Raw genomic sequence first — 18,068 nt, 5'->3', positions numbered from 1 at the left:
AAATAACTACAAAAGGTGATAGTTAAGGGCTGATCGAATAAAAAATTCATGCCAATACCAAACAGAGAAAACTAGGCTAGAGACATTTCTGACAAATTTCTTTTAAGCTGTTATATTTCAAAGCTCTATTAGCATTTGTATCTAATTACATTACCTAACAACATTATATGCTTACATGATTTATTTTTTTGTACACAGCATAGACAATGTCACGCTTCCGAGAGATCCTTGGCAAAACTCAAAATATGGGCGATAATAAGCAGAATCAAGTGGAAGCAATTTATCTTAGCCCTGACCCTGAAGAAGGGAAAAACATATCATCCAAAGAACTATGGAGTCATTCAAAAATTGTTAAAGTAGCTGGACCACTAAAAAAAATGGCAGCAACCCAATTGGATCATGAAGCATATTTAAGGAAGGTAAGAGAAAAACTACAGAAAGAAACAACCAGACAGAAACGTAACGAAAGTCGACGTTCTTCGCTTGCTGAAAATGAGCTTTTATCCAGACGAAGCAGTGTTAGCAGCATGACTTCTGTTGTTTCTTCTTTAGATAGCTCACCAAAACATTCAGGAAGATCTACACCTAGGCGCAGGAATAGTGGGTTCACAAAATTATTCGGAAATCTCCTGGTAGAACCTACTTCAGAGAATTTCTTGTGTATGCGGAAAACAGCAACAACCGTAACAGGGGCAGTAAAATTTGGCGTACTACCTGACAAACATGACAACAATGACGAAGCCAGTGAAAAGAACACAGCTGGTCTTAGCTGGAGTAGCAGTGATGAAGATGACTTTTGCGATGGTGCTAGCTTACAAAGTAGTCGCCCACCAAGTAGAGCCGGAAGAACCAAATCAGGCACCAGGTCTCCTAGTGGATCAATTGTTGTTAATGAAGACAATCTCCCAATATTTAATACAGATCTTCCTCCGCAAGGACTATCGAATTTGTCAAGTCCTGATAGAATTATCTCGAGAGATAGTCGGCCCAGTTCTATAGGCAGTAGGAGATCGTCACTTTTGCCCAAAATTTTGGCCCTTAGTCCATGGAACACAGGTTCTCCAGGAAGCAGTAGCTCAAAACTATCGTCCCCCATTCCTCTAGTGCCACAACTACAGGCATTAAACAGACGAGTTAGATCAATGCTCGGCTCCGTTAGCTCTATTTTAGATGGATACTCGAAAGAACCCACCTTACATAAGGAAGGAACTACAAATTTACGTGTGTGCAAAACAAAATTAATTGCCATGAAAAGAAGAAGAAAGGCGTCAAATATTGCACGATCACAAGAACTCAGGGTCCAAGAACGAAAAGGCATTGAGACAAAAAGTAATACAATACTCTCAGATGGCCTTAAACAAGATACTCCATGCATTGAAGATGATCAGAAATCAGAGAACCAAAATAAATGCAATTTGAGCAAAACCGACGCTAGGCGAACAAAAATGGTTACTAACGGCATAACAAGTAATGAAAGAACTCTAGTGAAAGAAACGTCGAACAAATATAATCGTGTGAAGGGACAGGAGCACAAAAAACAAACCATAAACAAATTTCATGACGAACATTCTACTAAGGGTAATAATAATGACGATAACTTTTCTAAAGGAACTAAAAATAAGAACCCATTCACTGCAAAGTCTTCTCTCAAAAAGGAGGACCAGAGCAGCAAGTCTACGGCAAAAGGTCCAGTGATTAAAGTCAGTACTTCAACATACAGAGCAAGCCGGAAAGGACTTTCACTTCCTCCTAAAACGCTTGATCTCTCCAAGCTGCAGTTTCCTAATGTCAAGCGTTTGGCTGTACCAGACTCTGAACGAGAGCAGTTCATTGACAAAGACCGAGCCTCAGCCGTGCTTATAGGTGATACCGACATAAAAACAACTATGGCTAGACAACTTAGAACCAAAAAAGGGCGTTACGTGATGCCCCAAGAATCACCAGTCAGCATCTACATTTCTCAAGCTGAATATGAGCTACGTGTTGGAGGTTTAGAAGCTGCGAGGCAGCTGTTAGATAAGGTAATTTTTATCTGGATTTAAAGCACAAGTTGATTCGTCTTTTGAATAATCATATAGATGTATAATCGTATTGTATGCTTCTTTTGGAATACATATTTTAAAACGGAGATTTTTTAATTTTAAAAAAGTAATAAATAGAAGATTTATTTAAGGAGCAGAAACAAGCCATAATTTTATAGATTTAAGCTATTCTACAATTCTTTTCTCCACTTTCGGACATCCTTTCTAGAATTAAGCAACTTCTCCCATTCTGAATGCGCCATATGGTATTTATTATTGTCAGATAAGTAGTGTCAAATGATAAAATTAATCTATAAATATAAAATTAATTAAATGCTTGGCATACATAGTGTTTTTGTGGCTGTTTCACTAAAATTGATTTCACGATTAAAATCATGTATTTACAACTGTACGGCTTTGACTCCTAATTACCCTACACCAGCCACTCATTTAAATTTTGAGAAACGGCTAAGCGGACGTAACATTGCATTCCCTAGGTTGAAGTACATTGTTCCAACCACAGGCTGAAAAAGGAAAGTCAGCGTCTTTATGGTTATTAAATAAAAAAAAAAACACATTTTTTTTAACTGAAAGTAAAGAACGACGTTAAATCTTAAAACGAACAGAAATTATTCCATATATGAAAGGGGCTGTCCCCTCCTCAACGCCTCGCTCTTTACGCTAAAGTTTTTTATTGTTTAAAAAAATAAGAGTTGTGAGAAAGTCAAACTTTAGCGTAAAGAGCGAGGCGTTCAGGAGGGGACAGCCCCTTTCATATACGGAATAAATTTTGTTCGTTTTAAGTTTTAACGTCGTTCCTTACTTTCAGATAAAAAAAAAACTTGTTTTTTTTACTTAATTTTTGAAGGTTTTTGAATTAATGCAGGTTTTGATTTTGGTTAACCGTATATGAATAATTAAAACAAAATTTGCATATTAATTTTACTTTTATTTGGTTAAATGGCTTTCTCGAAACTTGTTTAGTTTTATTTACGAATGTTTTTATTAGTAATAAATATACGTAACTTACGAATTAACTTACGTAACGAACTTCTATATTCATATATTTTTAATACGTATATTAGGGGGCTCGCCCCCTAGTCAATACCTCGTTCTTTAAGCTAAAGTTCGAATTTGGTTCTAATTCTTTAAAAACGTAATCATAAAGGCTGTTATTTAGAATAAATAGCTCTTTTGAAAGTACTAAAAAATATTTGGCTTAAAGAGCGAGGTATTGAATAGGGGGTGAACCCAATCATACACATAATATTTTCTGTTCGTTTTAAGTTTTGATGTTACTCCTTATTTTCAGTTGGAAAACTTTTTTTTTTTTTTATTTATTTAATTTCTGATCTTTTTTTAAATAATGCTGGGAAATTCGGCGCCCCTTTCATAGCAGTGTCCCTTCCCCCATGAAAACTTCCTTCTTGGAAAGATCTTCCCGCATAACCCCCAATTCACCCCCCCCCCCTACAACCAGAAAAAGTCCCCCCTGAAAACGTCTGTATACTTCCTAATAACCGATACTATATGTTAACATTGGGTAAAGTTCATAACTTTCAGCCCTCCCCCCGGGGACTTCGGGAGATTAAGTCATCCTAAAGGACATACTTATCATATTTTCAACCATGCTGAACAAAATAGCTATCTCAAAATTTTCATAAGGTGACTTTGGGAAAAAAATGAGCGTGGGAGGGGGCCTAGTTGCCCTCCATTTTTTTGTTCACTTAAAAAGGGCGCTATAAATTTTAATTTCCGTTCCAATGAGTCCTTTCACGATATTCTAGGACCACTGGGTCGATACGATCCCCCCTGGGAAAAAAAAACAAAACAAAAAAACAAAAACTAAACATGCATCCGTGATCTTTCTTCTGGCAAAAAATGCAAAATTCCACATTTTTGTAGATAGGAGCTTGAAACCTCTTCAGCAGGGTTCTGATACGCTGAATATGATGGTGTGATTTTCATTAAGGTTCTAGAACTTTTAGGGGGTCTTTCTCCCTTTTTTCGATAATCAGCCAAGTTTTCTTAGGCTCTTAACTTTTGATGGTAGGACTAAACTTGATGAAAGTTATATGTTTGAATTCAGCATTGAAATTTGATTCTTTTGATGTAACTATTGATATCAAAAACCCGTTTTCTAGAGTTTCGGTTACCATTGAGCCGGGTCGCTCCTTACTTACAGTTCGTTACCACTAACTGTTTGATAACTTTAAACTTGTGAAGAACGGACACTCCAAACAATTGCTTTTTTAATTACTGATAAAAAAAAGAAGTATTTCCTCACGGCCGGAAAGTGGTACCGTCTACTAGAAGAAATTTCAGTTTGTGATGTCAGTGATAATAGTTGTCTCTTCAGAGGCAACGCTCTGGCGTTGTCTTAGTAAAGAGTGAAATTTCTTAAATTTAATATCACCTTCTTTTTTCTTCAGCCTCTTCGTTTAAAAGCGGTCGATCTTAGAAACTTAAGAGGGGCTCATTCAATTAGAAATAAAAAGTTCTGAAGCTCTTTATAAGACTCAGAAGTGATTACAGGGCATCGTTCAACCTCTCATGCCTATTTTTGTTACCCCGCCAACCTGTATATCAGTCTCCCCCCAGAGATTTTCAATCCAAATTTGAGATGCCATCTTTTTTTAGAATTATGCGAATAAGCTTCAGTTAATTATTTTATATAAGTAACATAAATCAGTAATGATATGAGAAAATCAGTAATGTGGCCCAATCCCCGGGATTTCGACAAAAGGAATATTTTTAATGATTTTTTTTTTTTACAAAATGTCCACAACTTTAAAAAAGCTCTATTCCGAATTGTCAGAAGTCGATTTCGGATTCAAATGTGTATTACCCAAATGTCAGCTAAGAGGAACTTTTTTTTTACCTATCTGCTATTTTTGTTGAATTAATTGTCTATTTTCTAGTATGAATTTTGACGACCTTATTTCTGAATATTGCTTTCATCTTTTAGTGTGGATTCTAAACATGGACTGTGAGGAGCTTTCTTTAAAAATTGTTTGAATCTGCTAAACTATATAGCATAAATCTTTTGACGACAGCAACTACTACTACTACTACCAGTGCTAAGTACTTAGTGCAGTGACAAGTAGCCTGAGGCAGATACGGCCGCGCATGCTCCTCCTCCACCTCAGTGTAATCAGAGCTTTACTCTTTACCCTAGAAAGTAGAGTAGTGTAACTTAGACATGTTACTCTGTAACATGTAACATTATCTGTAACACTTATGTCAGATATGTAACAAGACATGAATACTTCGAAAATGACTAAGATGAATTTTTAATACAGTTACAGGAAAGAATAGACCGGATTCTAATCGTTATTTTCAACCAAATTTTAATGGTTAATTTTAATTTATAAGAAACTGTCACATAAGTATTTTTTTGTTTATTGTTATTACTTTTTTGATGTGTCTATGTCTATTATAGCGTGATTTGAATTGTTGGTTTTTGTCATATTTAAATGATTTTTCTCTCTCTCTTTCCTTCTGTCTCTTTCCTTTCTTTTCTCTTTTTAATGATTAAATGTTTTAGATAGTACGTATTTAAATGTGTAGTAGATAAATTTTCTAATATTTTAATCTTAAAAGTTTTATTTCATTGCCACCCGCCTTTACATGCCACTGAGCCTTTTTTAGGGATTTGTCATTATGTTTACTGAATGATTTTTGTTATTTTTGATTGAAATATTTTGGATGTATTCTGGTTTATTTTAAACTTGGACTGAAAAAAGAAGATTCAAAGAATTTGTTGTTGGTAATGGGGAATAGCTTGGATTAAGGAGAGAGAAGAAATTTTTGACGATATTTAGGCTGGCGACCACCCTACTGTTGCTCAATGTGTGGATGGTGAATCCAAGCTATTCTTTGAATAGCTTGGATTCTTTTCATTTTGTATGCGAGTGTGAAGCTGAGCTGTGGAATAAATATTTTGGAATGTGTCTGGGAGTCAGAGTTGGTTAATTGAGCAGATGTCTGAAAGGAATGTGTGTGCTACTAAACAGTTATGTAAGTTCCTCCATCTAGGGGCTAAACATAGAGACTTATGGTTGAGGGGATAGTTTATTAAGGTGTGTAGGTGTCAAAATTTATTATGGTTGTTACTCTGCAAGCCAGTTTTGACCTCTAATCCCCCCTTTTCGAATTATATTGCTTATAAATTATATTATACATAAATTATTGATTTATAAAGTACATTATTTATGTATTATTTGTAAAATATATTATTTATAAAAATAAAAAATTTCTTATATTATTATTTATATGTAATATTATACAAATTAAATTATTTATAAATATTTTATTTAGAAATTATATTATTTATAAAAGGTAAAAATTGAGTTCTTCTGCAAGTAAATGAATTTCCAAATATGAATTTTACACCACTTCATTTAATCCTAGGCCTTACAAATTCAACCAGGAGATAAAGTGGCACTAGTCGCTCGAAGTAGGTGTAGACTACAACTTGGAGATATTCCTGGCTCCCTAGACGACGTTGATAAAGCCTTGGAAGCTGACCCGTATTATATCAAAGGTATAGCTTCGTTTTTACAGGTTGAATCTAAAAGAAATATTATAACCTAATACGCTTCTTACGCTTGAACAGTAAATCTTGAAAAAAGAAAATGAATAAAAAAGAAGTTTATGCTGAGAGGTCATTTTCATAAATCTCCATTTACTTTAGTAAGAATAGAATTGAGCATTTTTATTTAAACCAAAATACATCCATACAACCTCGACAGACAGGGCACATGCCTGGTGCTATAAATAAGGACTGCATATTGCACAGAAATGGAGACAAAAGTCGCTTTATACCAATATGTATAGTTAGAAGAAGAAAAAAAAACACACACAGATAGGACTATGCTCCTACAGATTTAACTTCCAGATAATTATCAACAACCCCTTACACAGTCATTTTTTGTCACAATGATTTAAGCTGGACATGGGGTTCAGATAAAGACATAAGTAGTATGTTACCTACCATTTTGCGTACTTTATGTTCCTTCCGGTGTATTTGTCCCACTTTACGTTCCTTGACACCTTTACCTTATGTTATTCTACGACGCTCCCATACAAACAGTTTTTTTTTCTGTTAATTTTGCAGGTCATCACACTCTTTGCCAGGGAATGACTCAATTTCAAAAGTTCAGTCTACTAGTCATCACACTTTGCCAAGAGGATTTGCATAATTTCAAAGTTCAATGTCTTTTTTTAGTGGTAAACCAAAAACCAATGTCCCCTTTTACTCTCCAATTATTTTTGTATATATTCAGGTTTTATATTTGATTCTCCATCAGTTTTGAATAGTTTATATTCGAGATAGCATTACAGGCATTTTTTGTAAAAAGCATTTACATAGATAAATGGATAATTCTAAACAATTTTTGGTGAGTAAAAAATATTCTCATGATTATATTAAAAAGAAATTGTCGTGTCATTAAGTTAAGGAAGAAATTCTTTCCTTACATTAGAACTAAGGGTACTTATGTACTTAGAAGTCTGTTGTTTTTAGGAGCTGAAAAAACCTCTAAGTCTCTTATAGGTTGAAATTTACGGTGCGATTTTTTATCGAGATCAATGGGTCTTTTAGATATTTTTAGAAAAAAGTGCTTAGCTTTCGATCGGTAATTAGGGATTAGAATAAAATATTGATTTTTATATGTATTAATTGTTAAAAAAGATTCATTTTTATAAATATAAATGACCCTTTTTTAGGGGTTTTTTTTAAAATACTTCCAGCCCAGTCTGCAAAAAAAAAAAAAAAATTGTATTTTCATTAATTTAAGGAAGAAATTCTTTCCTTAAACTGTGTGGTTACCTCTTTTAAAAATTTATTAATTGTTACAAAATCTTCCTTTTTTTATCAAGATGAGTGGCTTTTTTTTAGAAATGTTTTTTATAATAATTAAATGCCAGTCTGCATTTAAGGTGTGATTTTTATAAAGATAATTGTCCTTTTTAGTGACTGTTTTTGAAAAATTGCTTAGCTTTCGATCGGTAATTTGAGATTAGAATAAAATGATGATTCTTTTAATTTATTAATTGTTACAAAAGCTTCCCTTTTACTAGAGTGTGATTTTTTTATCAAGATCAGTGTTTTTTTTTAGGGATTTTTTTTTAAAATATTTACTGGCCAGTCTTCTTTGAATAATATCTTACTTAAATTTAATGCTTTCAAAACCCTCACCCCCCCCCCATTTCATAAAAAAAAAAATTTTTTAACTTATAAACCTATATAATAAATAACATTTTAGCTTAGCTATCCTTTTTATTTAACGGACCTTATTATCTCATAGGGGGGGATTGACTGAGCCATGCTAATTAACTTTTCCACTTCTTAAATTTCTATTTATGTCTACATTTGATTGAAATCTGATAGTTTTACTTGACTGTCACATGCAATTCTTCTCCATATTGTTTAATAAGGAATGCAAATACTGCTTTTTAAGTTTTAATTTACAAATACCGTCACGGAAGCATGGACGTAGGAGGGGGGGGCGTTGGTCGGGAGGAGAAGTTTATAAACGGTCCTCCGACTAACTATAAAAAACCTTGCTTTTTAAATAAAGATGTTTTTTACAATAATTGAGATGTCTAACATAAACTGAATTATTTTACAAAAAAACAAAATGCATTTTTGCTACATGCTAAATTTTTGTCTTTTTTTTTAAAGAAAGAAGAGACGTGCAATAATCCCCCTTCCGAGACTAAAGCGAGATATGGCGAACCTTCATTAATACAGACCGCAAGGGCGTCTGTTATCAAATTCGCTGGAAAAGTTACACGCGATCTGGACCATCCATCGAGCTCCCAACTTATAGTGACAGAGCCCTCTGACCCCCGCGTTAGCTCCATGGCAACTGGAAGGAAGTTGAAAAGGGAATGGGCTACTTTATACAATGTCTTAGCTCAGCCTACTGAGCTCGACCCCCTTCAAGTTTTGCAAAGGAGTTCAGGTATAGAAGTCCAGTCAGAATTTGTAAGTATATACATAATTTTTTCTATCCCTATTTTCAAAAATAAGACAAAATTTTCTCAGGCGCATAGCTTTAGATGAGTTAAAAAACTTAAAATTTGTTTCTAAGCTATTTCATTTTCTTTCATTAACAAAATTAGAAATAATATATATAACTGTTTGATTATAAAAATTTCTATAAAAAAAAACATACATTTTAAATTAAAAAAAATAAAATGTATAATTAACTATGTCCTTTTAAACAAAAAAAAACAAAGCGCTAATTATAGCTCTGAAATTCATCCATACAATTATAGTAGTTATATAAAACACTGTTACGTTTATCAAATCGTCACATCGAGGTTAATTTTTCCTGTTTTTCAGGTGACCTGACGAATGTTGTACTACGCTCAAAGTATGGGTTTCAAAACTCAGTCACTTCTTTTCGATTTTTAAAGGGTCAGGATAAGAATGAGACTGTTCTTTTGGAACAGTTTTGTGAAATCTGATACCCCTCTCCCACGCACAGGGTATCGATCCTCCTACCGCGACGGAAGCTCCCGGGTCCCAAGGCTTCTCTCCGGGAGGGGCTTGGGGGGAGGGAGGGGGGCTCTAAAAAGGACCATCCAACATTTTAATTGTTGATATGGATGGAGAAAAAAGTTCTTCTCTCTTACAAGTATTTATTTAGCCCAGGTCGAAAAAATCCGTTGGCAAAATACAGAGGAAAATACGGATTATTGAGAAAGTAACAACACCACCAACCTCCGACATATGGAGTTAGTTTCCTTTAACAGAAGCAGAGGAGCACGTGTTAGGACAGCATCCGGAGTCAGTCTAACACTTTTAAAATTTCATCGACAGTTATAATTTGGATTCTCAAATACTTTAATTGTAATAATTGATTGCTATGTTATTTTGAAAAAAAAATTTTGAATAAAATCATTAATTTTTTTCTATAAGTATCTTTTTATAAATTATACTTATAATAATAAGACTAAATTGTAACGACAAAAAAAAATATTTTTTTTTAAATTTTAAGTTTTCATCACGAAAGACATAAGGCAGTGTAACTTTTTTTCTTCTTCTTTTAATTTTTCAGGTGGTGGGGCAATGACTATGAGACATTTACATATTTTTATAACTATAAAAAAAAATTTTTATTTTAAATAAGAAATAAAACTTTTTTTTTCTAAATATTAAAATTATATCAATACCATAGACACCCGTGAGAGAGTATGAAAGTATATTTAAAGTACCAATTATGTATCCACAAGCAGAGGTCAATTATGAAACTACACTTGTTATATAGAATATGAGGATGCATGAGTGAGTCCTGCATGATTTTTTTGGGGACATGATCAGCCTGGACGACTGAATCTGTGATCTTGACATGCTTGAGGACCCAGAGCGGGCAAATAGTTTCATGTGTGAATATTTAGATGATGCTACCAGTAAATTTGACCCGTATCCTTATAATGAAATTCCCTCAGAGGACAATAAAGTCTGGCTCGACCAATTGTCTCCAAACACCTTGGAATATGTACTAGTGACCCTCATGTCACATCCCCCCACTGGGATCGAACAGACTGGGAGTTGTGTTATTGAAAAGCCCCTTTCACCCTCCTCGACCATTCTGACTAATAGTAGTACTAGTACAACATCAGCTCATTCGTCAGCGGACATTTTAATTAGACATTTATAATTAGTGAATTGAGTCCTGAACAAACAGGGTCAGGACCTCAAAAAAGTACTACGTCCCCGGCCTTGCATGATTTTTATCTGTTACAGTCTGCTCTAGGTCATTTGCAAACAGACAGGATAGATTTTAGACGTCCCGAGGAAAACGCTGTCATTATTTTAACTGACCCCGTTAAAAATCTCCATATTTATATCGACAAAACTTGAGCAATTATTGATATTCAGATCAAGACCGGGGGAGTTCAAGGGGGACATAAAGCATCAGTGATCCAACCAGTGTACCGACAAAAGGGGACATCTGGGGACCTTTTTTATTTTAATTTTTAAAAAGGTAACCAGACTTTCAACCTAGGTCTAAACAATTTTGAAGACAACTTTTTCAACTGGGTAAATAAACTAATTTCAACTTTGGATACATTTAGCGAGAGGGGGAGTGGGTCCACCATTTTATACATTGAACACATGGATCTGAATCTCAGTAGATTTAAAAAAACTTTATTTTAAGAGGAGCAGGTAATCTAAAAATAAAATGCCACCCAGATTTGTCGGCGCAAGGAGGAGTTCGGTTTTTCAGATTTGACACAGGGTTGCAATGCTTTAAGTATGCGTTTTTAGCATCAGCACCTAAGAAATTAAATAATGTATAATCAATGAAAAATCTCGACAAACTTGATAGTAACGTTGGAAAAAATTTCCCTAATGTTAATTTTTATTGTTTAGAGGGAAAATATCCGGTATCCTTTAAAGAAATAAGCATATTCGAGAAAGACCATGAAAATCTTGGGGTGTGGGTAGCTGTTCTCCAATACGACACTGAATTTGTAGATGGGGGAAAACCGAATAAAAAAGGGGTTTTGTACTCAGTGAGGACACCGATGGTGGAAAATGGTAAAAATTGTGTATGGATTATAGACGAACCCCCGAAAGATGTACATTCGTATGACCATTTTTCAACGTTCTGGCGATACGTCGAATCATAGCTCGAGCAATTCATAAGGGAGAATTGTTCTAGTGTACCAGGGGTCTTCCCTCAGACAAAGCGGAGCGAACATTCTCAGATCACATGGATCCTTGCTAACTTCATGGACCTCAGTGACTTGCAATTCCGGCCTAAGGAAATGACACTTTACACTTTAAAAATTTTCAATATTATCTTTTGCACTTCGATAAAATGTCTCTGGATTGTGAAACAAGACTGGTTGAGGTATCAGACCCATCAAGGCCAAATATAGTCAAGGAACACAAACTAGTTGCGTGTTCCTACGCACATGCCCGTCGCGACGCCAACAATAAAATGCTATTGGAAGAGTTTTTTTTAACTATGGACGAGGAGGGCAGTATGGAAAAGCTATTGGTTTCTTTAATAAAAACGGCGAACAGAGGAATTTCACGATTACGTCATACCAATTATCCGATAATATTGTCGGATAAAGAGCAATCAGCGTTGGAAATTGGACCGGTTTGCTGGGTGTGTAGGGCCCTTATCCCAAAAGACGCGGTACAGGACCATAATCACCTTATTGACCCCAATTCAACGGGGCATAGTAACTTTCGGGGGTGAGCTCACACTTCGCGTAATTTAAAAATTAAAAAACAACTTTTTCTACCGGTTTTTATACATAACTCTAACTACGATCTGAAGTTTGTGTTACCTGCATTGGCACATCTTCAAAGAAATGTACCAGTGGATGATAATGCTGCATGGGTGATATACAGCTTTACGTACAAAATCATAACTAACTTCGTAGAAAAGTTTCTTGTTTTTGAATTTATGTGAAAATTTGTTGAAGTCGGTGTTGATTACACGAATAAAATTCATTTTTTATATTCTTACAGTTTTTTCACCAATTCATTGAGTGAATTAATTCAAGTGCAGAAAAACGATGACGGTTGCAATGCTTTCCCCCTTCTCAAGCAACAATTTTCAAATGATTTATATGATTTATTAACGGTCAAGGGCATATATCATTATGACCATTATTGTTCCATGTCGAGAGTCTCCGCGGAGTCTAGTCCCTGTCTTGACGCTTTTTACGACAGTCTTCACGGTCGGAGGTGCACCACCAAGGACTACAGTTTATCAATAAAAGATTTGGAAGAGGGAAGGTGCATAAATGGACCTGAATACCGCAGGCTGTATTTGTCGAGTGACGTGTTAACTTTTTTAGACATGCTTAAAAATATAGATAAAACCTATGAGGAGTTTAGTCTTGATGTGGGGTATTATTTTTCTTCGTCTCATCTAGTGCTAGACCTCATCCTGAAAATCAATGGGTAAAAACTTTGGCTAATTATCGACATTGATCAGCATCTGTTCATCGAGAGGTCAATGAGGAGGGGTGTTTGTTTTTCACGGAGACCGTATCTTGGAAACTGAGCCAACGGGGGAGAAGACAGGGAAAAAATCAAATGCAGTTTTCCTCGATATTAAGTCTCTCTACCCCTCGGCCATGTCCCAATATGCACTACTTTGCAGCGACTATAAATGGCTCAATGATCCTCAAGCTCCCCATTTCCCCAACAGTGACAGTGTTGAAGAGACTGAACCGGTTGGATGGCTTTTTGAAATAGAAGGAGAGGTACCAGTCGAGCTTCGCGATTCAGTAAAGTATTTTGTTTTAACGTGTATCAATATAACTTAGTCAAAGGAATCTATGATCCGTTGCAATATTCGATAAGTCGAGGTGGACGGATGCCATATGGAGCCTTCAAAACAAAAACTTATTTCCGACATTGTGCCGAAAAAAACATATATGTACATCAAGTAGCGTTAAATTGGATGTGTAGCAACGGCTTCAACGTCACAACAGTTCACCAAGCCTTCGAGTTTAGTCAAAAACCTTATTTGAAAACGTTTGTTGACACTTTTGTCGGCAAACATTTTGTAGCACAGACAAAAGCTGAAAAAGAAATTTATAAACTCATTTTGAATTCGGCTTTCGGCAAAATGTCTGAGAGTTTTCGAAATAGGAATCGTTGTGACGTTGTGACCGGTTCGGAACAATGTGCTTGAAGTAATGTTGATTCCAATTATACGTCCGTTACAATCCTTGGCCTGGGCATGGTACTTTTGAATAGGAAAAAAAGACACATTGTCCTGAATAAAAATATTGCTGCAGGCAGTGCTATCTTAGAGATCTCAAAAAAGCTCAGGTTTGAATTCTAATACAATGTAGCTAGGGTACGTTGGCCGGAAAAGGGGCAAGTAGAGGTCTGCTACGGTGACACGGATTCTCTACTGCTCAAAGTAGAAACATCAAATCTAATTGATGATTTGGCGCACGGTGAAATTATCAGCTCACGATTGGACTACACCAATTGGAGTGTTGGTCTTTACCCTGAGCTAGTAAAACGTCGGGCGCCCAATCAGCTTTTATTGTTTAAATCTGAAACGGGAAGCGACTTGATTTCCCGTGGTATGTTTGTAGGTCCGAAGGGGTAATTTATACAGACACACGACGAGGAAATCAAGAAACGTTGCATAGGAGTACCCACACGCTTTGTGGACAAGAATTTCGACATAAACATTTATTGGAATTGTATTGTTGAAAATGCAATTCCACGAGCCAAATTGTTGGCAATTCGTTCATTGAACTACAGGAACTATACTGTAAATGTAGAGAAAATAGCCATGAATACCATTTCCGACAAGGTCTATGTTTGTCAAGATGGTGTGACCACCCTCCCCCTTGGACACTATTTAACTTCAGACCGGCCCGAATGTATTGCCCACAGGGAAAGTCTCGGTTTAAATAAAGTCCTGTAAATAATTTCCAAAAAACCTTTTGGGGGGGGGGGGCCTCGCGGCCTTTGGGGGGGGGGGGGGGGCTCGCGGCCCGGGGGGGGGGCGGCCGCCGCCAGCGCGGGGGGCGCACCGTCACCAAAGTTATCTTCTTTTTTTTTTGGGACTTAGAGCAGATTTTTTTTTTCAAGTGCCATCTCTAATTTAATGTTTTTTTTATCTATAAACAAAAAAAAAGTGTTTTTTCTCTCTCTCTGTACCTATGTAAATGTTGCTGTTGTATTTTTTTTTATAAATAAATTTAAAAAAGTGTATTTTTTCAAGTTATCTATATAAATAAACAAAAAAAAAGTGTTCTTTATATATTGGCACACATGTAAATTGTGTTGTTGTATTTTTTTTATTACGAATAAATTTTAAAAAAGTGTATTTTTTTCATTTTATTTTCAATTTTTTATGTGAATATAATAAAATAAAAAAATATGATTCTTTGTCTTTGTCTTTGTCTTTGTCTTCTTTAATAACAGAGTAGTAGGGAAAAATTATTTAGTTATTAGACAATTAGGGTCTACAGTTAGTTTTCAAGGTGAAATGTTGAAAGGAACATATATCAATTTAAAACAAAATTCAGATTGCTTCTGTGTGGGCCCTCAATGTTGGGCAAAACAACACTCTTAACTAAAATAATTAAAAATTTTGATAAAATATTTGCAGAAAAGCATAAAAAAATCTACTACTGTTATAGTATTTGGGAGGAGTCATACAATAAAATAAAAGCAATTGCTGCCACCACCACCATGGGATCGATGCGGATACAGTTCATACAGGGACTTGATGTTTTTAACACTATTGAACCAAACTCTTGGATGATCATTGACGATCTGGCTGAATTTATTGAATAATGGTCCCAGGAAATGCTACAATTGTTTACTGTTCGCTCTCATCATGAACAGATTTTCGTTACTCTAGTTCTACACAATCTCTTTCATCAGACAAATGTATGTGAACACTTGCTTTGAACTGTACCTACTATATAATCTACAGAGTTGTTTGTGATTCTAGCTGGCTAATAACTCTAAATACACAAAACTATCCAGGTGACCCTAAATTTCTGCTTTCAGCATACAATCAGGCAACTAATAAACCCCACGTCTATATCCTATTTGATCTTAATAATAATACACCCGAGGATCTACGTGTAGTCACAGATATTTTTGACAATGAAATTACAGTATATTTCCCCGTGAGCACTAAAAAGACCTATTAGTCGCTATCATGACACTGAAGAAACTACATAAACATAGACATTTTTTTTCATTTCTAAGCACTTCAAAACCTCCGCTTAGAAAAGCAATACTCAAACATGGTATTGACAATGATTTCATTAATCTAATATCTGAACTTTGTTTAAATTTGACCTAGGTTAATGTTCAACTGCCATAAGTATTTAAGAAACAAAAACAGCCACGTCGGTCAATTTCACGTGCATTAGCCTCTAAAAAGAAAGTAAAGCATTTTAAAAGGAAAGGACTTCTTCAGGCGGGCGGTAGCTTTTTCACACTTTTACTGCCGATAATTGCAGGACTTGTAAACATTTTTCTCTAGAGAATATCAAAACACTATAAATTGACTCAAATAGAACTCGCTCTCTCATCCATGAAACACTTTGAGGACAATCTTAGTCAATTCCTCGACAATGAAACTATTGATGATGATAAAAAACTGATTTTACTTCAAGATGCACTTCGTCGAGTGGGCAAACATTATCGATCAAAGCCTACTGCTGCTGACCCCAAAAAAGAATCATCTTCTCAAGAATCTCCTGGTGCTGTTGCTGTAACAAAATTAAATAAGGAGGATTTGGATTCAATTGTATTTAAATTTTGAATTCAAATGCCCCACTCTTTGCTTTAACAAAGAAAACGACTTATACCTTCTCTCTTTGAAAATTGTGATATTCTATCTGAGGTCAATAGAAAAAGGATTATAGTCCAGGGAAATAGTTAGAGTCTACTTGATATAATGTATAACATGCTTACAAATCGTAAAGGGCTAATATCAATTTACACTCATCTATACAAATTTTTAAATACAATAAATTTCCCCAGAAGTATTATTGACAATAGACAAATTCTAAAAAAATTAAATGAACGTGCATCATCATCAACATTAAAATATGAACTTGAAGAAGAAGAAGATTTTAAATCAATTTTGGAAAATACTAGCACACCACTGATAGCTAGACAAAAGCGAAGACGTATCAAGTCAACGTCCCCACCACCAGCAGCAGCCAGTATACAAAAGGGTAGCGGACGTTACACAACGTGTTTACGTTCAAAATGGCTGAAGTTCTGAAAGGTGTTTATGAAAATATTGGCGAGGCTGGGAGTTTAAGTTCCCCCACAACTCTTTCCAAAGTCACGGGTGTTCGCACTAAAAGTGTACAAGACTATCTACAAAATGAACCAAGTTACACCCTGCATAGAAATCATAGACTTCGTGCCAATCAATATCGAAAAACTAAAGCCTTTTACCCATTGGATATAATGCAAGCAGATCTCCTGACTCTAGATGAGCTTCAAAGACGTCACAATACATCGTACAAGTACATTCTGCGTGCACTCAGTGTTTTTAGTCGCTATGCATATGAAATTCCATCGCAATCGAAGAGAGGTGTTGAAGTTTCTCAGGCCATTGAAAGTATTCTCAGGAAGGATTCATATAAAAAATTCAAAAGGATCGTGGTAGTGAATTTGTTAATCCTCATGTTGCAAAAGTACTAGAGAAATATAGTACACTGCTCTATCATACGCACAGTCCTATAAAGGCTTCATTGGCCGAGCGATTGATAAGAACTATTCGACTTTTAATTTCAAGATATTGTACATTGAAAAATACGCCGGCTTTTATTCATGATCTAGATAAAATCATGTTGATTTATAATCAACGACCTCATCGATCATTGTCCAGCTCTACACCAACTGACGTTTATCATTGGGATCATAATAAAACTGACACCTTTCTTAAACAATATTCCAATGAATCAAAAGTCGAGAAGAAGAAGAAAAATGAATTCAATGTTTGTGATACGGTTCGAATTAATAGAACAACTAATGTTTTTGAAAAGGGAACTTACTTGTGGTCCACTGAACTTTTTAAAGTGGCAAAAATCCTAGACACTAAACACATAACTTATCGCCTGCGTGATACAAAAGATGAAGAGATTTTCGGCGGCTTTTATGACTATGAATTGCAAAAAGTTAAAAATTCTAGTGATATCTATCAAATTGAAAAAAATATTAAAGACACGTACTCACAGAGGTAAAAAACAGTTAGTTGTTCGGTGGCTAGGATACAACTCAGATTTTGAGTCTTAGATTGGTATTGAAGATATTGATAATGCCCAATGATTTCTATGTAAATTTCATTTCCAACGTTTCCGATCCTCTCTACAATGACTTTAATACGACAAGTGATTTTTGGACAAAACTCTCCCCCGCCGGCAAATTTTACGGCGCAGATTTAGTGGCTATTTTAGACTGTATTATAAAAAAAAACAATGAAATACAGAGAAAGGATCGTAAATATTAAATAAAAATACGACCGTTTGAATTCGGTGATGAAGGTGCAATGG

The 18,068-nt window shown here is 35.2% G+C and overlaps 1 protein-coding gene across 1 annotated transcript in view; it reads left to right on the top strand.

Moving 5' to 3' along the window:
• Positions 1-206: 206 nt before the first annotated feature.
• The window catches only part of LOC148948898 (uncharacterized), a 97,368-nt gene continuing 79,506 nt past the window's right edge, over positions 207-18,068 (top strand). Inside the window, exons 1-2 of the mRNA XM_089094124.1 lie at positions 207-2,021; positions 6,435-6,567. Coding sequence (XP_088950250.1) covers positions 207-2,021; positions 6,435-6,567 — 1,948 coding nt within the window. The remainder of the gene's footprint in view (positions 2,022-6,434; positions 6,568-18,068) is intronic.

This window comes from Artemia sp. Qi Xiang Cuo, chromosome 9, assembly GCF_049724085.1.
Source record: "Artemia sp. Qi Xiang Cuo chromosome 9, ASM4972408v1, whole genome shotgun sequence".
Classification (NCBI taxonomy): domain Eukaryota; kingdom Metazoa; phylum Arthropoda; class Branchiopoda; order Anostraca; family Artemiidae; genus Artemia; species Artemia sp. Qi Xiang Cuo.
Note: the sequence above shows the minus strand (reverse complement) of the source record. Positions and strands in the feature narration are given on the sequence as shown.